This window comes from Macaca nemestrina, chromosome 3 (assembly GCF_043159975.1).
Source record: "Macaca nemestrina isolate mMacNem1 chromosome 3, mMacNem.hap1, whole genome shotgun sequence".
Classification (NCBI taxonomy): Eukaryota; Metazoa; Chordata; class Mammalia; order Primates; family Cercopithecidae; genus Macaca; species Macaca nemestrina.
Genome location: NC_092127.1, coordinates 60,576,696 through 60,598,372, shown reverse-complemented (window position 1 = coordinate 60,598,372; position 21,677 = coordinate 60,576,696). Strand labels below are relative to the sequence as shown.

The 21,677-nt window shown below is 38.3% G+C and overlaps 1 protein-coding gene across 10 annotated transcripts in view; it reads right to left on the bottom strand.

The window, feature by feature from the left end:
* The window catches only part of LOC105486091 (sodium channel and clathrin linker 1), a 215,130-nt gene that overhangs the window by 173,088 nt on the left and 20,365 nt on the right, over positions 1 to 21,677 (bottom strand). For 6 of the 10 annotated variants that reach the window (XR_011620973.1, XR_011620972.1, XR_011620971.1 and 3 more), the window contains exon 3: positions 21,447 to 21,543. The exons of 3 other annotated variants lie outside the window; for them this stretch is intronic. Coding sequence is in view for 3 of the 7 variants with exons in the window: in XM_071093040.1 (XP_070949141.1) it covers positions 21,447 to 21,543 (97 nt within the window). In the remaining 4 variants the exon portion in view is untranslated. Of the gene's footprint in view, positions 1 to 11,873; positions 12,075 to 21,446; positions 21,544 to 21,677 lie in introns of those variants that run through there. One more of the 10 variants, XM_071093041.1, reaches the window with a different exon arrangement.

Genomic DNA, 21,677 nt, shown 5'->3' with positions numbered 1-21,677 from the left:
TGTATCTACCTTTGGTCTTTGATACTGGTGACCTTTGGATGGGGTCTCCGAGTGGATGACCTATTTGTTGATGTTGATACTATTCCTTTCTGTCTGTCAGTTTTCCTTCTAATATTCAGGCCCCTCTGATGTAGGTCTGCTGGAGTTTGCTAGAGGTCCACTCCAGACCCTGTTTGCCTGGGTATCACCAGTGGATGCTGCACAACAGCAAAGATTGCTGCCTGTTCCTTCCTCTGGAAGCTTCATCACAGAGGGTCACCCACCAGATGCCAGCCAGAGCTCTCCTGTATGAGGTGTCTCTCAGCCCCTACTAGGAGGTGTCTCCCAGTCAGGATACACAGGGGTCAGAAATCCACTTGTGGAGGCAGTCTGCCCCTTATCAGAGCTTGAATGCTGTGCTGGGAGATCCGCTGCTGTCTTCAGAGCTGTGAGGCAGGGACATACACGTCTACTAAAGGTGCACCCACACCCGCTGCTTTCCCCAGGTGCTCTCTCCCAGGGAGACAGGGGTTTTATCTCTAAGTCACTGACTGGGGCTGCTGCCTTTTTTTCAGAGATGCTCTGCCCAAAGAGGAGGAATCTAGAGAGACAGTCTGGCCGCAGCGGCCTTGCTGGGCTGTGGTAGGCTCCACCCAGATCAAACTTCTTGGCAGCTTTGCTCACACTGTGAGGGTAAAACCGCCTACTCAAGCCTCAGCAACGGTGGACGCCCCTCCCCCTAACAAGCTTGAGGGTTCCAGGTTGACCTCAGACTCCTGTGCTGACAGTGAGAATTTCAAGTCAGTGGATCTTAGCTTTCTGGGCTCCATGAAGGTGGGACCTGCCAAGCCAGACAACTTGGCTGCCTGGCTTCAGCCCCCTTTCCAGGGGAATGAACAATTCTGTCTCACTGCCATTCCAGGTGCCCGGGGTATGAAAAAAAAAAAAAAAAAATCCTACAGCTAGCTCATTGCCTGCCTGAAAGGCCATGCAGTTTTGTGCTTGAAACCCAGGGCCCTGGTAGCATAGGCACTGGAGGGAATCTCCTGGTCTGCCAGTTGCAAAGACCATGGGAAAAACGCATTGTCTGGGCTGGATTGCACTGTTCCTTGCACAGTCCCTCACACCTTCCCTTGGCTAGGGGAGGGAGATCCCCCAACCCCGTGCACTTCCTGGGTAAGGTGACACCCCACCCTGCTTCAGCTTGCCCTCCGTGGGCTGCATCTGCTGTCCAACCAGTTCCAATGAGATTAAATGGGTAGCTCAGTTGGAAATGCAGAAATCACCTGTCTTCTACGTCGATCTCACTCGGAACTGCAGACTGGAGCTGCTCCTAATCAGCCATCTTGCCAGAAACTCCTATGTAATGTCCTACTTTGTCTTTTTTTATGTTTGTTGGCTTAAAGTCTATTTTATTAGAGACTAGTATTGCAAATCCTGCTTTTTTTTTTTTTTTTTTTGCTTTCCATTTGCTTGGGAAATATTCCTCCATCCTCTTATTTTGAGTCTATGTGTGTCACTGCACATGAGATGGGTCTCCTGAATACAGCACATGGATGGGTCTTGACTCCCTATTCAATTTGCCAGTCTGTCTTTTAATTGAGGCATTTAGGTTATTTACATTTAAGGTTAATACTGTTATGTGTGAATTTGATCCTGTCATTATGATGCTAGCTAGTTACTTTGGACACTATTTGATTCAGTTTCTTCATAGTGTCGTTGGTCTTTATATTTTGGTGTGTTTCTGCCGTGGCTGGTATGGGTTTTTCCTTTCCATATTTAGTGCTTCCTTTAGGAGCTCTTGTAAGGCAGGCCTGGTGGTGATAAAAATCTCTCAGCATTTGCTTGTCTGTAAAGGATTTTATTTCTCCTTCACTTACGAAGATTAGTTTGTCTGGGTATGAAGTTCTTGGTTGAAAAATCTTTAAGAATGTTGAATATTGGCCCCACTCTCTTCTGGCCTGCAGGGTTTCTGCAGAGAGATCTGCTCTTAGTTTGGTGGGCTTCCCTTTCTGGGTAACCTGACCTTTCTCTCTGGCTGTGCTTACCATATTTTCATTTGTTTCAACCTTGGAGAATCTGACAATTACGTGTCTTTGGATGCCTCTTCTCGAGGAGTATCTTTGTGGTGTTCTCTGTATTTCCTGAATTTGAATGTTGGCCTGTCTTGCTAGGTTGGGGAAGTTCTCCTGGATAATATCCTGAAGAGGGTTTTCCAAGTTGGTTCCATTCTCCCAGTCACTTTCAGGGACCACAATCAATCATAGGTTTGGCCTTTTCACAAAGTCCCATATTTCCTGGAGGCTTTGGTCCTTGCTTTTCATTCTGTTTTCTCTAATCTTGTCTTTATGCCTTATTTCAGTAAGTTGATCTTCAATCTCTGATAGCCTTTCTTCTGCTTAATTGATTCAGCTATTGATAGTTGTGCATGCTTCACGAAGTTCTTGTGTTGTGTTTTTCAGCTCCGTCAGGTCATTTATGTTCTTCTCTAAACTGGCTATTATAGTTAGCAGCTCCTAGAACCTTTTTATGAAGGTTCTGAGCTTCCTTGCATTGGGTTAGAACATGCTCCTTCAGCTCAGAGGAGTTTATTACCTACCCTCTGAAGCCTACTTCTGTCAATTTGTCAAGCTCATACTCTGTCTAGTTTTCTGCCCTTGCAGAAAGGAGAAGAGTTGTGACATGTGGAGAACGGGCATTCTGGTTTTTGGATTTTTCAACATTTTTGCACTGGTTTTTCCTCATCATAATGGATTTACCTACGTGGTGGATTTGATCTTTGAGGCTGACGACCTTTGGATGGGGTTTTTGGGTTGGGGTCCTTTTTGTTGATGTTGATGTTATTGGTTTCTATTTTTTAGTTTTTCTTCTAACAGTCAGGCCCTTCTTCTGCAGGTCTGCTGCAGTTTGCTGGAGGTCCACTCCAGACCTTGTTTTCCTGGGTATCATTAGCAGAGGCTGCAGAACAGCAAAGATGGCTGCCTGTTCCTTTTCCTGGAAGCTTCATCCCAGAGGGGCACTGGCCTGATATCAGCTGGAGCTCTCCTGTATAAGCAGTCTGTCAATCCTTCTTGGGAGATCTTTCCCAGTCAGGAAGCATGGGGGTTAGGGACCCACTGGAGGAGGCAATCTGTCCCTTAGCAGAGCTCTAGTGCTGTGCTGGGAGGATTCTGCTTGTCAGGATATGCTGCACTCTTCAGAGCCAGCAGGTAGGATCGTTTAAGTCTGCTGAAGCTGCGACCACATCTGCCCCTTCTCTCAGGTGCTCTGTCCCAGGGAGATAAGAGTTTTATCTATAAGCCCCTAACTGGGGTTGCTGCCTTTCTTTCAGAGACACCCTATGAGCATGAATCTAGAGAGGCATTCTGGCCACAGTCTCTTAGGTGCATTCTATTGAGTTCTGCCCAGTCTGACCTTCCCTGCCTCCTTAGCAGTGACAGGAAAATTACCTACTCAAGCCTCAGTAATGGTGGATGCCCCTCCCCCAACCACGTTTATTCATCCTAGGTGGACTTCAGACTGCTGTGTTGGCAGCAAGAATTTCAAGCCAGTGGTTCTTAGCTTGCTAGTCTCCATGGGAGTGGGACTCGCTGAGTGAGACCACTTTGCTCTCTGGCTTCAGCTCCCTTTCCAGGGAGTGAGCAGTTCTGTCTCACTGGGGTTCCAGGCACCACTGGCATAAGAAAAACAAAAAAACAAACAAAAAAAACAAAACAAAAAATCTCCTGCAGCTAGCTTGGTGTCTGCCCAAACATCCACACAGTGTTGTCCTTGAAACCCAGGGCACTGGTGGTATAGGCAACAAGGGAATCTCCTGATCTACAGACTGCAGAAACTGGGAAAAGCATAGTATCTGGGCCAAATAGCACAGTCCCTCATGACTTCCCTTGCCTGTGGTAGGGAGGACTCGAGCTGCTTGCACTTCATGGGTGAGATGATGCCCCACCCTACTTCTGCTAGACCTCCATGGTCTGCAACTGCTGCCTAACCAGTCCCAATGAGATGAACAGGTTACCTCACTTGAAATGCAAAAATCAACCACCTTCTGCATCGGTCTCGCTGGGAGCCGCAGACTGGAGCTGTTCCTATTCAGCCATCTTACCAATGTCTATCTGCCAGTACAATTTTTTTTTTTTTTTTTTTTTTTTTTTGAGACACAGTCTCGCTCTGCAACCTTTGCCTCCCAGGTTCACACCACTCTCCTGCCTCAGTCCCCCGAGTAGCTGGGACTACAGGCGCCCGCCACCACGCCCAGCTAATTTTTTCTATTTTTTTAGTAGAGACAGGGTTTCACCATGTTAGAAAGGATGGTCGTGATCTACTGACCTTGTGATCCACCTGCCTCAGCCTCCCAAAGTGCTGGGATTACAGGCATGAGCCATTGAGCGTGGCCCTGCCAGTACTAATTCTTAAAAGAGACTGTCCAATCTCCAATGAATGTTCTTGGCACCTTTGTTGAAATTCAGTTGGATGTAAATTTTGATTCTTTATTGTGTTCTACTGGTCTATGTGTCTATTTTTATGGCAGTACCATGCTGTTTTGATTACTATAGTTTTATAGTATATTTTGAGGTCAGGTGGAGTGATGCCTCCAGCTTTGTTCTTCAAATCCATGAACATGGTATGTATTTCTATATGTTTGTATCATTTTCAATTTCTTTCAACATTTATATATTTACTTATAGAAATCTTTCACCACCTTGGCAAATTTATTCTTAGATATTTTCTTAATTTTCTGTAGCTATTGTAAATGAGATTGCTGTCTTGATTTTTTCTCCCACTAGTTTATTTTAGTGTATAGAAACACTATTAAGTTTTGCGTGTTGATTTTGTATTCTGCAACTTTACTGAATTTGTTGATCAGTTCTAAGAGTGTTTTGGTGGAGCTTTTACATGTTTCTATATATAAGATGATGTCATCTGCAAATAGGTTCAAACAACTTCCTCCTTTCCAATTTGGATGCCCTTTAATTTCTTTCTCTTGCCTAAGTGCTCTAGCTAGGACTCCCATACTAAGTTGAATAAAAATGGTGAATGTGGGCATCCTGGTGTTGTTCCAAATCTTAGGAAGAAAAACCTTTCAACTTTTATACAGTCAGTATAATGCTGGCTGTGGGTTTGTCATAGATGGACTTAATTGGTCTGAGATACATTCAAACACCTAACTTGTTGAAAGCTTTTTTAAATCAAGAAGATACGTTGAATTTTATCACTTGCTTTTTTTGGATCTATTGAGATTATCATATGGTTTTTGTCCTTCATTCTTGGATGTGATGTATCAGGTTTTCTGATTTGTGTATGTTGAACCATCCTTACATCTCTTGATCCCACTTGATGATGGCAAATAATCTTTTTAATATGCTGCTGGATTCTATTTCCAATTATTTTGTTGAAGAATTTACCATCTATATTCATCAGAGATATTAACCTATAGTTTCCTTTTATTGTGCCTTTGTTGGGTTTTGGTATCAGGTAATGCTGGCCTTGTGGGATGTGTTTGGAAGAATTCCCTCATCATTGATTTTCTGGAATAATTTTAGAAGAATTAATATTCTTCTTCTTCTTCTTCTTTTGTTTTTGATAACTCTTAGCCTCCCAAGTAGCTGGGACTATGGGCATGCACCACCATGCCCAGCTAATAAGAATTAATATTATTCTTTAAATGTTTTGGTAAAATTCAGCAGTGAAGCCATCAGGTCTTGAGTTTTTTTTTTTTTTTTTTAAAGACTTTTTATTACAGACTCAGTCTCGTTCTTCATAACTGATCTGTTCAGGTTTTCTATTTCTTCTACATTTAATCTTGGAGGGTTCTGTGTGTCTGGGAATTTATCCATTATTGCTAGGTTTTCTAATTTGTTGACATATAATTGTTCACAATAGTCCTATTGATCCTTTGTATTTCTTTTCCTTTTTTTTTTTTTTTTTTTTTTTTTTTTTTTTTTTTTTTTTGAGAGGGAGTCTCACTCTGTCACCCAGGCTGGAGTGCAGTGGCATGATCTCGACTCAATGCAACCTCCACCTCCCAGGTTCAAGTGATTCTTGTGCCTCAGCCATCCGAGTAACTGAAATTACAGGCACCCGCCACCACGCCTGGCTAATTTTTGTATTTTTAGTACAGATGGGGTTTCACCATGTTGGCCAGGCTGGTCTTGAACTGGCCTCAGGTGATCCGCCCACTTTGGCCTCCCAAAGCACTGGGATTACAGGCATAAGCCACCATGCCCGGTCCAATCCCTTGTGTTTCTGTGGTATCATAATGTCTCCTTTTTTCACTTCTGATTTTATTGGGATCTTTTCACTTTTCTCTTGGTTATTTTGCCATATTTTGTTGTTTATCTTCTCAAATAATGAATTTTTCATTTTGTTGATCTCTTGTATTGTTTTTTTTAGTGCCAATTTTGTCCATTTCTACTCTGACATCTATTATTTCTTTCCCTATACTATTGTTTGTGTTTGATTTGTTCTTGCCTTTCCAGTTCCTTCAGATGTTTCATTAGGTTACTTGAAGTCTTTCTATTTTTTTTTGATGTAGGTATTTATTGCTATAAATTTACCTCTTTTGCTGTATCCCATTGTTTTTGGTATATTGTGTTTCCATTTTCACTTGTTTCAAGAAATTTTCAAATTTCCTTCTTAATTTTGTTCATTGACCTATTGGTCATTCAAGAGCATGTTGTTTAATTTCCATGTATATATACAGTTTCTAATGTTCCTCTTGTCACTGAATTATAGTTTTATTCCACTGTGGTCATAAACAATATTTTAAATATTTTAATCATTTTAATTTTGTTGAGACTTGTTTTATGGCCTAATATGATATATCCTGGAGAATGTTCCATGTATTCATGAAAATAACATGTATTCTTCAGTTGTTGAATAAAAATTTATATAAATGCATGCAAGATCCATTTGGTCTATAGTTTAAATCTAATGTTTATTGTTTTTCTGTCTAGATGATCAGTCCAATGCTGAGAGTGGGGTGTTAATGCCCCCACCTATTATTGTATTAGAGTCTATCACTTTAGATCAAATATTTACAATTGTTATATTCATTCTTGATCACAGGACTCCCTTTGTCTTCCTTTACGTATCTGTATGCTCTGGTGTTGGGTGTATATATATTTAAAACGATTATATCCTCTTCCTCAATTGATCAGGAAGGAGGATATAATTGAATTCATCGTTATGTAATGACTTCGTGTTTGTTTCCAGTTTTTGGTTTAACGTTTGTATTATCTCATATAAGAATAGCTACCTTTGTTTGATTTTTGTTTCCATTTGGGTATCTTTTTCCATGCCTTCACTTTCCATCCATATGTATGTTTACAGGTGAAGTGAGTTTCTTGATCACAGCTTTTTATTCATTCAGCGTGTCTTTATCTTTTAAGTGGGAAATGGAATCCATTTAGATTCATGGTTATTACTGACAGTTAAGGACTTACTCCTGTCACTTTGTTATTTGTTTTCTGATGGTTTTGTATATCCTTTTTTTCCTGTTTTTCTCTTATTATTGTGGTTTGGTAGTTTTCTCTAGTGATAAGGTTTGATGCTTTCCATTTCTCCTTTGTGTATCTGCTCCACCAGTGAGTTTTGTATTTTTATGTGCTTTCATGATAGCAATTATTGTATTTTGCTTTCAGATATAGGACTCTCTTGAGCATTTCCTGTAGGGCTAATAGAGTGGACATGAATTTTCTCAGTTTGCGTTTGTCTGGGAAAAACTCTTTCTCCCTCATTTCTGAAGAAGAGTGTTGCTGGGTATAGTATTCTTGGCTGATACTGTTTTTCTTCTTTTGGTACTTTGACCATTCTCTCCTGTCCTGTAAGGTTTCTGCAGAGAAATGCTGTTAGTCTAATTACAGATTCCTTTATATGTGACTTGCTGCTTACCACTGGCTAGCTTTAGCATTTTCTCTTTGTCTTTGACTTTTGAAAATTTGTCTGTAATATATATCTCTCCACAGCCTTGGAAAGTTTTCAGCTATTATTTCATTAACAGGTTCTCTATGCTTTTCCCTTCTCTCTCTTCTCCTTCTGGAAAGCCATAATATGAATATTTGTTTGCCTAATGGTGTTCCATAAGTACTGTAGGCTTTTTTTTTTTTTTTTTTTTTTTTGCAGAAATTATTTCAAACAACCTGTCTTCAAGTTCAGTTGTTCTGCTTGATCAAGTCTCTTCTTGAAGGCCTGTCCTGTACTTTTCATTTCATTAATCAAATTCTTCTGTTGAAGACATTGTTTGATTCATTTTAGTGATTTCTCTTTGTTAAATTTCTCATTCATATTATGAATTCTTTGTCTGATTTCATAGAATTATCTACTGTATTATCTTTTACTTCATTGAGTTACCTTAATATCATTACATTGAATTCTTCTTCTGGAAATCCACTGATTTCCTTTTCATTGGGTCCTTTTACTAAAGACTTATGTTCCTTTGGTGGTGCCATATTTCCTTCCTTTTTCATGTTTCTTGTGTCCCTGCATTGATCCATACACCTGTTGGAACAATCGCTTCTTCCATATCTTGTAGAGTAGCTTTAATAGAGAAATACTTTCACTTGCAGTTGGGCTTTAGTGTACCAGTTGAAGGACGTGGTAATTTTGTTTTCAGATAAGTGCAATGGAATTGGGTCTATGAAGGTTGTTCAGCTGTAACTAACGTCAGCAATAACTGTGGGTGTCTTAGTGGCCTAGGCTGTAGAAGTTTGTGGCAGTGGTGGTATGGATTGTTAATTTCCTTAGTGTCAAGTATTCTTGGGGTCCTCCTATATTTAATTTCACCACAATAGGGAGACTTATCAACAGGATCCCTGTTGGTCCCAGGTATGACATGGCTTACAAGTAGCTGCAGTAGCACTGAGTTCCTGGTGCAGGATCTTAGAATGGCTGTGGGGTGGGATCATAACCTCAGGGTTTCATTGATCCTTTGTGGTACCTGGGTTTGGGGGTTCAGGTTTGCTCTTTGTGGCAGGTTTGGATGTAGAGTGCCCACAGAGCCAGGATCTGGACTCTAAGACACCCCTATCCACTTGGGCCCAAGGGCTGCATTGTACTTGTGGTTCTATCCCTGGGTCGGGGCAAGGCACAGCACTGGCCCAACTCCTGAGAAGAAAAGGTACTCTGGAGATTTGTGCCTGAGGAGCAGAGTACACCTAGAAATAAGGAACTTAAGCCAGTAGAGTTCAGTGGCATCTCAGATACCAGGGGATAAGACACCATGTAGTGATGACTGTAGACCCTAGGATGGTAAGGCTTATCTGTATCTTACTTTCTGTGAGGACAGGTGTGCAGCAGCAAGTTTCCCAGAATGGCAAAGCACAGTTGTCTTTTCAGTTTGGGGGCATCAGAGAACAGCACAACAATGAATCCACTCCCTAGAAAGAAATGTGTCTCTGCAGCTCAGACTCTAGAGCTAGTCCAGCGCCAGGGAAGCCGGGTATGAAATGTCTGGTCTATAGGGCGGGGTGTTTCAGCTTAGTCACTAATGTTTCCTTGGGATAAGTACTCAGCTCTGACAGGGCAGCAATTTCCCAGAAGGTGATAGCATACTTCAGATCAATCCTGGGGGCAATGAGCACTCTGAGTGGCCTAGACGCCATTTTGCTGGAATGTGGGATGCTGTTTCAAATTGAGGCATTGAGGAGATGTGATTGCTCTCAGTGGCTAAGGTACTGTTTTCCTAGGAGACAGGGTACCACTTTGGGTCCAGTCTGGTGGTGGGGGCGTGGATAGGGTGAGGGGAAGGTAGAGTAGTTCCACCTCTGCCTGGCCCACAGGGAAGGGTGTAACAGTTTTTCGCAGCTCAGTTTTGAGATGCTAAGCCACTGAGATGGGGTGGCTGAAAAGCAGCTTAGCCTCAGTAATGAAGGGGAGCTACGGCTACTTGCCTCCAGAGCAAGGCACACTCCAGCTGCAGTTTCAATTCTACAATGCATAGCACACTAGTTGCGTAAGTCACTGGGGTCAGGGCACAGTGTTGGTTCCTTTTCTGGGGGCAGTATGGTCATGTGGACTCTAGGTAGCTCCCTCAGATAAGCTTAGTGACTTCGAGGATTGCAGGGGACCCCAGTGGCGAGGTCTGTAGGTGTCCAAGGAGTCGATGCAGGCTCCTGAGATCCTCTTCCTTACCTTTTCCATGTAGAGAGAAATTCCTCCTTGTTCCTAGCTGGTCCCAGTTGGGGGTTGGTGTAATGGAAGTCTGTCATTTCCTTCCTTTTTCTATATGGCCATTTTGAGTTTCTGTACCCACTTGGGTTTCTGTTTCTCCTCTGATGCACTCTGGCACTCACTCCCAGTTATTTTTGTTAAAATGAAGTTATTTGTTGTTCTGGCTATCTTTGTGAGGGGAACAATTGCTGGAGTCTTCTACTTGGCTATCTTGCAGATGTCACTTTTTGTCTTTAAACTTTTGTAGAAGAGTTAAAAGTGATTTATACGCCACCATTATAGTGTCAGAATATTCTTGGCAATATACTTTTATCAATGAGTTGATACTTTCATGTGTTTCAATATTTTAATAAGTAGTATCACTTTGCTTCAGCTTCATGAACTCTTCAGCATCTTTTGTAAATTGGGTCTAATGGTGATGAACTCCCTCAGCTTTTGTTTGTCTGGGAAAATCTTTATCTCTCCTTCATTTCTGAAGGGTAGTCTTGTTGAGTAAAGTATTCTTAGTTGACTTTTTTTTTTTCTTTCAGTTCTTTGAATATATTATCCCACTGTCTCCTGACCTGTAAGGTAACTGTTGAGAAATCCATTGATTGCCTATGGAAGTTCCTTTGTATGTTATAAGTGCTTTTCTCTTGCTGATTGTAGAATTAACTGTCTTTGATTTTTGACAATTTGATTATAATGTGCCAGAGTAAAGTCATCTTTGGGTCAATCTGTTTGGGAACCCTTGGGTCTTAATGTCTGATGTCTAGATGTCTTCCAAGATTTGGGGACGTTTCAGATATTATTTCTTTAAGCTTTGTGCTTCTTTTTTTCTCTCTCCTCCTTCTGAGACTCTCACAATCTGTGTATCACTTCCTTTGACAATGTTTCATAAATACCTTAAGCTTTCTTAATTACTTTTCAATCTTTTTTTTTCTTGTCTGACTGGATAATTTCAAATGACCTGCTTTCAAGTTCAGATTCTTTCTTCTAATTGATCAAGTATAATGCTAAAGCTCTCTATTGCACTTTTCACTTCATTAACTGTATTATGTTGTTATCTTAACATCTGAACCAGTCTTATGTCGCCATCTTAACATATGAAGCAGTCACCTCCTCTAGTCTTTACTGACTGGCTTTGGGAAACAAACAGCTTCACGAAGCTTCTCTCAGACATTTTCAGTAGATATACCCACTCCACACCTTCACCCATGACTTTTTAGGGAGAATTCGTAAGATTGTATGCTTTCTTTGGATTCTATAAAACTAGGCTGGGTGTTGAGAATATCCCATGGTGTTTTTTTTTGGTGGGGGGAGGTAGTGCCCTGAAATGCTCAAGTTTGCATGCATACTTTAAATCCCAAAGAGTTGTGCCAGCTGACTGTGCCTGCATTCCCCACCTAGGGGGTGCACATGACAGCCAACCATGGGGATGGAGGGCGGTAATGCATATGAAGTGCTGGAATCACCTGTGGGCCAGCTGGTGTGGTGGTACACCACACAGGTTAGGTGTCCCAAGCAGCATATGAGTGGGTCTGCTGAAAGAGTCTGCAAAGTGGTTAGTAGGATACACAGTCCCTTCCTGAGTTTCAAGCCCTGACTGTGAGTCCCTGCCTGTTTTCCCTGCTCCTAGTCTCTCCTAGACACTTAGCCAGGCTGATCCCATTATTCTGAGTGAGGTAAGGAAAAGATGGGTCTTTTGGAGTGTCCTGCACAGGTAGAAAAGCCAGGAGCTTACTCACTATGCTCTCACTTCCCTCTGTGGGAAGAATCACAGGTTGAGGGAGTCTCTCTTGGAACCGAGCTGTGCCATCTTGGGGCAGGAGTGATGCAGGTGAACTGAAATTGTTCTTACATTCTTCAATGTGTCTATTTTCCAATAGTATTCTGGAACTTCTCTAGCCTTTAAACTGCTAGAAAGGGTGGTTGTCAAAATCGGTGCACTGTAGGGAGATGACAGTAGATAACACTTATTCTTTTATCTAGCTCTCTTTTACCTACTTTCTAATTGAATAGCTGGTTTTGTTTTTTCTTGTTTTTTAAACTGTTGAATTTTAAGAGTTCTATATAAATTTAAGATAGTAATAACCAGTCACATATATGGTTTGCAAATTTTTCTGTCAGTCTGTGGTATGTTTATTCATCCTCCTGTAACACAGCCAAAGTTTTCAACATTAGTAAAGTTCAAACTTTCAATTTATGTACCTTGCTTTTTCCTTTTATGGACCATGCTTGTGATATCAAAAATTATTTTTCTAGCTCTAGATTCTGAAGAGTATCCACAACTGATCCTCAAAAAATTCATAGATTTACATCTTCAGTTTAATTCTATGAGTGATTTTGAGTTAATTTTTGTATAAGTTTTGAGATTTTCATTGAGATTATAGTCTGCTTGCCTTCTTTCTAGCTTTCAGCATTGTATGTTTCACATATACACTATTTTCCTTTCCTAGTGTACATTTACACTATATTCCTGAAATTAGATGTCCATCCTACAATTTTTGTGTGTCTAATTTTTAGTATTCTAAGTTCAAACTATTTTCTAGCTTAATTTAGAAATTTCCTTTGACTGGTAAGCCATTAGAAGCGTACTGTTAAATTTCAAAGCAACATAGGATTTTCTGGTTAACTTTTTGTTGTTGCTTTATAGCTAAATGCCACTGTGGTCAGAAAACAAATTATAAGCAATTTGAAACCCTTGAAATTTGTTGAAATTTATGACTCAGCATATGGTCAATTTTGGTAACTGCTCCATATGCACTGTAAAAGAACATGTACTCTATTTTTGTTGAGTACAGTGTTCTACATAAGTCATTTATGGGAATTTTGTCAATTGTGCTGTTTAGACCTTTTATTTTTTTCTTTGTTTATTCTTGCTTATTCTCCATGGTGAAAGAATTCTCCGTTAAAAGTATATATTTGTTTCTATTTCACTTTTAGTTTTGTCACTTTTTTCTTTTGTACATTTTGAAGCTTCAAGTTGGATACAGAAGTATTAAAATTTACCACGGATTTAACTCCTTCACTTATTTATCTATAGTAATATTTCTTAGTTAAACCTATTTCATTTCATATTACTAGGCGTATGTTTGCTTTATTTTAGTTAATATTTTCATGGTGTAACTTTTTCTATCCTTTTCATTTTCAACTGTATTGTTCACATAGTTGGCTTCATGTGTGTGTATGTGTGTGCACTTTAAGTACTTGGAATGTTTAATTTATTCACATTTAATATAATTAATGTTCATAATAAAATTGAGCTGGAATAAGAGTTGGCAAAGCTTTTCTGTAAAGGGCCTGGCCATAAATATTTGACTTTGCAAATAACATGGTTCCTGTTCCAACTATTCAAGCCTGTTGCTCTAGCACAAATGGAGTCATAGACAATATATAAACAAATGAGTATAGCTGTGTTCCAATAAATCTCTATCTAACGAAACACATAGCACATGGGATTTGGCCAGTGGGCTATAGTTTGCTAAACTCTAAATTACAATAAATAAATGTATTGTAATTTATATAAATTACAATATTTACATAATGTAATTTATTGTAATTTATCATAAATTACAATATTTATATAACGTAATTTATTGTAATTTATCATAAATTACAATATTTATATAATGTAATTTATTGTAATTTATCATAAATTACAATATTTATATAATGTAATTTATTGTAATTTATCATAAATTACAATATTTATATAATGTAATTTATTGTAATTTATCATAAATTACAATATTTATATAATGTAATTTATTGTAATTTATCATAAATTACAATAAATAAATGTGTTATAATCAGGAAATAAATAAAAGGCTCAAAGCACCAATATCTTGCAAGAGTGTACTGAGTTTAAGTTTGACTCACAGAATATGAAAATATTTCAAGTGTGAATCCTAAATTAGCAGTTCCCTGACAATTTATTTTCTTTCCAGTTGTAGTGATTAAACTACATTATATTGGGAGGGAAACACAAAACAGCAACAGACAAAAGTAGGGTGCCCAGACACAGAACAAACTATGCATACATGCAGACTTGATATAGATAAATCAGTAGGGAAAGCATCAAATAATAAATGCCGGAAGCACTAGTTATTTATATAGAGAAATAAAACAGAGCCCTGTCCTAAACAATCCACAATAATAAATTCCAGACTGAATAAAGACTTAAATGTGAAAAGCTCATATATGCTAGTGAGGAACTTCTTAAGACACAGTAATAAAAGTAACAATAGAAAAACATATACATTTAACTGTATTAAAAGTTAAAATTTTTCTATTAGAAAACATATAAACCAGATAAATGAAAGCCCACAATTTAAAGTTTACTATGTTTTAATGAACAAAGGGTACTATTAGAAAAAATATAACAGAGAAAATCTGAGATCAATAACAAATAAAAGCAAGAATAATCTCACTACTAATTAGAGAAATACAAATAAAACCAAAAGTGAGATGTTATTTCACATAAGTCAAACTGACAAAACAAAATATTTGACATTACTACCAAATGTTAACAGGTTGTTTCATAATGAACACTCTTATAGACCATGAATTAGAATGAAAATTATTGCAAACAGCTCTAGCAATTCTAGTAAATCTTAAGATGAGATAACTTAACTTTTAGGTAGACATACTAAAAAAACTCTCAGATGTATATATGGAGACATGTTCAAGACTGTACTGAAACATTATCGCAAAATTAAAGAATTAGACAAAATCTAAATTCCTTTGTCAAGAGAATGGATACATTTTGGTAGAGTAATACAATGGAATGTAGTAGACAACAGTTACAGTACATAAACTAGTAAAATATATATCAAATATTAAAAATAATGTTGAGCACATATAGCTTTTGCAGGATACATACAGCATCATATCATCACTTAGTTTAAAAACGTGACAAATGGCACTATAAAAAAATTTCAGGCATAATCATATAAAGTATTAAAGCATGAATAGTATTGAAAAACACTAAGTTCAGGATAGTAATTACCACTGGGAAGGGATAGAAGGAAACAGGTGAGGAAAGGAGTGCACACAGAGATTCAGTTATATCTGCGATATTTAATTTCTTAACAAAAATAAAACATAAAACATAACAAAACCTGAAACAAACAGGGCAAAAAGAACTGACACAATTGGGTGGTAGGTACACAGGAATTAGTTTTCTCTTCTATATTTTGATGTATGCTTAAGAGTATATAAATTTTCAAAATAAAGAATAAGATACATAAAGTGTTTAGCTTAATTCCTGACACAGAAAACTCTTAATAAATCTTGGCTCATTATCTTTTCTGTTTTTCTAAATACGAGAAAAAAAACCCCAAATAATTAGCTAACTCAATGTATATATTATAAGCATTTAACCAACATGGGAAAGATTAACTCTTGAAATGCAAAACTTTAAATGATATGTTCACATGGTTCCAGGAGAACTGCAATATGAATTAGATAAAATGAAAAGGCAATCTTCCATAGTGCATCTTGATGAATAAAATAATACATGCATCTAGTAGTCTACATAATTTCAGAAACTGATTTATCCTAGACTACTAAAAATAGTTTATACTTTAATAAGATTAAGAAGTTTTGTTTGTTTGTTTTTTGAGATGGAGTCTGGCTCTGTCACCCAGGCTGGAGTGCAATGGAACGATCTCAGTTTACTGCAACTGCCACCTCGCTGGTTCAAGTGATTCTCCTGACTTAGCCTCCCAAGTAGCTGGGATAACAGGTGCAAACCACCATGACTGGCTAATTTTTGTATTTTTAGTAGAGATGGGGTTTCGCCATGTTGGCCAGGCTGGTCTTAAACTCCTGACCTCAAGCAATTCACCTGCCTTGGCCTCCCTAAGTGCCGGGATTACAGGCGTGAGACACCATGCCTGGGACAGAAGTAATATTTTAACTTTTTTTTTTTTTAATGTTATTTCCACAGGTTGTTGGGGAACAGGTGGTGTTTGGTTACATGAGTAAGTTCTTCAGTGATGATTTGTGACATTTTGGTGCACCCATCACCCAAGCAGTATACACTGTACCCAATTTGTCTTTCATCCCTCAGCTCCTTGCCACCCTTTCCACCTGAGTCCCCAAAGTCCACTGTGTCATCCTTATGCTTTACGTCCTCATAGCATAGCTTCCAAGTATGAGTCAGAACATACAATGTTTGGTTTCCCATTCCTGAATTACTTCACTTAGAATAATAGCCTCCAATCTCATCCAGGTTGCTGCAAATGCCATTAATTCATTCCTTTTCAAGGATAAGTAGTATTCCATCATATATACATATACATATATATATATGTATATATGTGTGTGTGTATATATACGTGTGTGTGTGTGTGTGTATCAGTAGTAGGATTGCTGGATGAAATGGTAGTCCTACTTTTAGTTCTTTAAGCAATCTCCACACTGATTTCCATACTGGTTGTGGTAGTTTACATTCCTACCAGCAGTGTAGAAGTGTTCCCTGTTCACTGCATCCATGCCAACATCTATTGTTTTTTGATTTTTTGATAATGGCCATTCTTGCAGGAGTAAGGTGGTATCATGTTGTGGTTTTGGTACGCATTTCCCTGATCATTAGTAATGTTGAGCACTTTTTCATATGTTTGTTGGCCATTTGTATATCTTCTTTTGAGAATTTGTCTATATGTATATGTTTGTTGGCCATTTGTATATCTTCTTTTGAGAATTGTCTATTCAGGTCCTTAGCCCACTTTTTGATGGGATTGTTTGTTCTTTTCTTGCTGATTTGTTTGAGTTTGTTGTAGATTCTGGATATGAGGCCTTTGTCAGATATATAGATTGTGAAGATTTTTCTCCCACTCTGTGAGTTGTCTGTTTACTCTGCTGACTGTTCCTTTGCCGTACAAAAGCCCTTTAGTTTAATTAGATCCCAGCTATTTATCTTTGTTTTCAATTGCATTTGCTTTTGGGTTCCTGGTCATGAAATTCTCGCCTAAGCCAATGTCTAGAAGGGTTGTTCCAATGTTATCTTCTAGAATTTTTACAGTTTCAGGTCTTAGATTTAAGTCTTTAATCCATCTTGAGTTGATTTTTGTTTAAGGTGAGAGATGAGGATCCAGTTTCATTCTCCTACATGTGGCTAGCCAATTATCCCAGAACCATTTGTTGAAAAGGGTGTCCTTTCCCCACTTTATGTTTTTGTTTGCTTTGTCAAAGATCAGTTGGCTGTAAGTATTTGGGTTTATTTCTGGGTTCTCTATTCTGTTCCATTGGTCTATTTGCCTATTTTTATAACAGTACCATGCTGTTTTGGTGACTATGGATTTATAGCATAGTTTGAAATCAGGTAGTGTGATGCCTCCAGATTTGTTCTTTTTGCTTAGTCCTGCTTTGGCTATGCAGGCTCTCTTTTAGTTCCATATGAATTTTAGAATTGTTTTTTTTAATTCTGTGAAGAATAATGGTATTTTGATGGGAATTGCATGGAATTTGTAGATTGCTTTTGGAAATATGGTCATTTTCATAATGTTGATTCTACTAATCCATGAGTATGGGATATGTTTCTATTTATTTGTGTCATCTATGATTTCTTTCAGCACTGTTTCATAGTTTTCCTTGTACTTTGACTCCTTGGTTAGGTATATTCCTAAGTATTTTATTTATTTATTTTTGCAGCTATTGTAAAAGGGGTCAAGTTCTTGATTTGATTCTCTGCTTGGTTGCTATTGGTGTATAGAAGGGCTACTGATTTGTGCACATTAATCTTGTATCTGGAAACTTTGCTGAATTCTTTTATCAGTTCTAGAAGCTTTCTGGAAGAGTCCTTAGGGTTTTCGAGGTAAACAATCATATCATCAGCAAACAGTGACAGTTTGACTTCCTCTTTACCAATTTGGATGCCCTTTATTTCTTTCTCTTGTCTGATTGCTCTGGCTAGGACTTTCAGTACAATGTTGAAGAGGAGTAGTGAGAGTGGGCATCCTTGTCTTGTTCCAGTTCTCAGAGGGAATGCTTTCCACTTTTCCCCATTCAGTATTAGTTGGCTGTGGGCTTGTCATGGATGGCTTGTATTATACTGAGGCGTATCCCTTGTATGCCAATTTTGTTGAGAGGTTTAATCATAAAGGGGTGCCGGATTTTGTTGAATGCTTTTTCTGCATCTATTGAGAGGATCATGTGATTCTTATTTTTAATTCTGTTTATGTGGGGTATCACATGTATTGACTTGCGTATGTTAAACCATCCCTGGATCCCTGCTCTAAAACCCAATTGATCATAGTGGATTATCTTATTGCTACGTTGTTGGACACAGTTAGCTAGTATTTTGTTAAGGATTTCAGTATCTATGTTTATCAAGGACATTGGTCAGTAGTTTTCTTTTTTGGATATGTCCTTTCTTGGTTTTGATAATAGGGTAATGCTGGCTTCATAGAATGAATTAAGGAGGGTTCTTTCTCCATCTTGTGGAATAGTATCAAAATTCTTGGCACCAATTCTTCTTTGAATGTGTGGTAGAATTCTGCTTTGAATCCATCTGGTCCTGGACTTTTTTTTTGTTAGTAATTTTCTAATTACCATTTCAATCTCACTGCTTGTTATCGGTCTGTGCAGGCAATCTAATTCTTCCTGATTTAAGCTAGGAGGGTTGTATTTTTGCAGGAATTTATGCATCTCTTCTAGGTTTTCTACTTTATGTGCATAAAGATGTTCATAGTAGGCTTAAATGATCTTTTGTGTTTCAGTGGTGACAGTTGTAATATTTCGTGTTTCATTTCTTAGTGAGGTTATTGGATTTTCTTCCTTCTTTTCTTGGCTAATCTTGTTAATGGTCTATCAATTTTATTTATTCCTTCAAAGAACCAGCTTTTTGTTTTATTTATTTTTCGGGTTTTGTTTGTTTGTTTGCTTGCTTGCTTGTTTCAATTTCACTTAATTCTGCTCTAATCTTGTTTATTTCCTTTGTTCTGCTGGGTTTGGGTTTAGTTTGTTCTTGTTTCTCTAGTCCCTTGAGGTGTGACCTTGGAATGTGAGCTTGTGTTCTTTCAGTCTTTTTGATATAGGTGTTTAGAGCTATGAACTTTCCTCTTAGCACTGCCTTTGCTGTATCCCAAAGGTTTGGTAGGTTGTGTAATTATTGTCATTCAGTTCGAAGAATTTTTAAATTTCTATCTTGATTTCGTTTTTGACCCAATGCTCATTCAAGAGCAGGCTTACTTAATTTCCATGTATTTGCATGGTTTTTAAGGTTCTTTTTGGAGTCAATTTCCAGTTTTATGCCACTGTGGTCTGACAGAGTGCTTGATATAATTTCAATTTTCTTCAATTTACTGAGGCCCATTTTATGGTCTGTTGTATGGTCCATCTTGGAGAAGGTTCTATGCACTGTTGAACAGAATGTGTATTCTGTGGTTGTTGGATGGAATGTTCTGTATATATCTGTTAAGTCCACTTGTTCCAAGGTGTAGTTTAAATCCCTTGTTTCTTTGTTGACTTTCAGTCTTGATGACCTGCCTAGGGCTGTCAGTGGAGTATTGAAGTCCCCTAATATCAATGTGTTGCTATTTCACTTCTTAGGTCTCACAGTAATTGTTTTATAAATTTGGGAGCTCCAGTGTTAGGTGCATTTATGTTTACGATTGTGATATCTTCCTGTTGGACAAGGCCTTTTACCAGCATATAATGTCCCTCTTTGTCTCTTTTAACTGCTGTTGCTTTAAAGTTTGTTTTGTTTTGTTTTGTTTTTGTCTGATATAAGAATGGCTACTCCTGCTTGCTTTTGATGTCCATTTGCATGAAATTATTTTTCCACCCCTTCACTTTAAGTTTATGTGAGTCCTTATGTTTTAGGTGAGTCTCCCAAAGGCAACAGATGGTTGGTTGGTGAGTTGTTATCCATTCTGTGGTTTTGTATCTTTTAGGTGGAGCATTTAGGCCATTTACATTCAATGTTAGTATTGAAATGTGAGGTACTGTTGCATTCATCGTGCTCTTTTTGCCTGTGTACTTTGGTTTTTTTGTTTTTGCTTTTTTAGCTTTTTCATTTGTTTGTTTTATAGGTCCTGTGTAATTTATGCCTTAAAGAGGTTCTGTTTTGATGTGTTTCCAAGTTTTGGCTCTAAGATTTGGAGCTCCTTTTAGCAGTTCTTGTAGTGGTGGCTTGGTAATGGCGAATTTGCTCGGCATTTGTTTGCCTGAAAATGATTGTATCTTTTCCTTGATATATGATGCTTAGTTTGGCTAGATACAAAATTCTTGGCTGATAATTGTTTTGTCTGAAGAGGCTGAAGATAGTGCCCCAATCCCTTCCAGTTTGTCTGCTGAGAAATCTGCTGTTAATATAATAGCTTTTCCTTTATAGGTTACCTGGTGATTTTGTCTCACAGGTCTTAAGATTTTTTGCTTCATCTTAACTTTGGATAACCTGATGACAATGTACCTAGGCAAAGATCTTTTTGTGATGAATTTACCAGATGTTCTTTGTGCTTCTTGTGTTTAGATAGCTAGGACTCTAGCAAAGCCAAGGAAGTTTTCCTCAATTATTCCCCCAAATATTTCCAAGCTTTTAGAATTCTCTTTTTCCTCAGGAACACCAATTATTCTTAGGTTTAGTTGTTTAACATAATTCCAGACTTCTTGGCGGCTTTGTTCATATTTTCCTATTCTTTTTTGTCTTTGTTGGATTGGGTTAATTCAAAGACCTTGTCTTCGAGCTCCGAATTTCTTTCTTCTACTTGTTCAATTCTATTGCTGAGATTTTACAGAGCATTTTGCATTTCTAAAAGTATGTCCAAAGTCTCCTGAATTTTTTATTGTTTTTTTCTTCAAGCTATCTATTTCCTTGAATATTTCTCCCTTCACCTCTTGTCTCATTTTTTGGATTTCCTTGCATGGGGCTCTGCCTTCTCTCGTCCCTCCCTGAGTAGCTTAATGACTAACCTCCTGAATTCTTTTTCAGATAAACCAGGGATTTCTTCTTGGTTTGGAGCCATTGCTGGTGAACTAGTGTGATTTTGGGGGGGTGTTGAAGAGCTTTGTTTTGTCATATTATCAGGGTTGGTGTTCTGGTTCCTTCTCATTTAGCTAGGCTCTGTCAGAGGAAAGGTCTAGGGCTGAAAACTGTTGTTCAGATTCTTTTGTCCCTTGGGGTGTTACCTTGATGTAATACTCTGCCCCTTTTCCTATGGACATGGTTTCCTGAGAGTCTAGTTGTAGTGATTGTTATCTCTCTTCTGGATCTAGCCACTGAGCAAGTCTACTAGGTTCTGGGCTTGTACTGGGGGTTGTCTATACAGAGTCCTGTGATGTGAACCATCTGTGGGTCTCTCAGCCATGCATACCATGGTATTTGGGATGTCTCCCGGGTCCTGCAGGAGCAATCTGCTTCCTTCAGAGGGTCTGTGGGTCCTCTTGGATTTCCTTATTCCTGTAGTTGTTCTGGAGCAAAAATTCACAATGTGAGCCTCTGCATGCTACTCTGTCCATTGTATTTACTTTCAATTGTTCAAAAGTTAGTTACAAAAGCTACTTGGGATGACCAAACAGTTCAAACTTTTAAAATGTTACTTCTC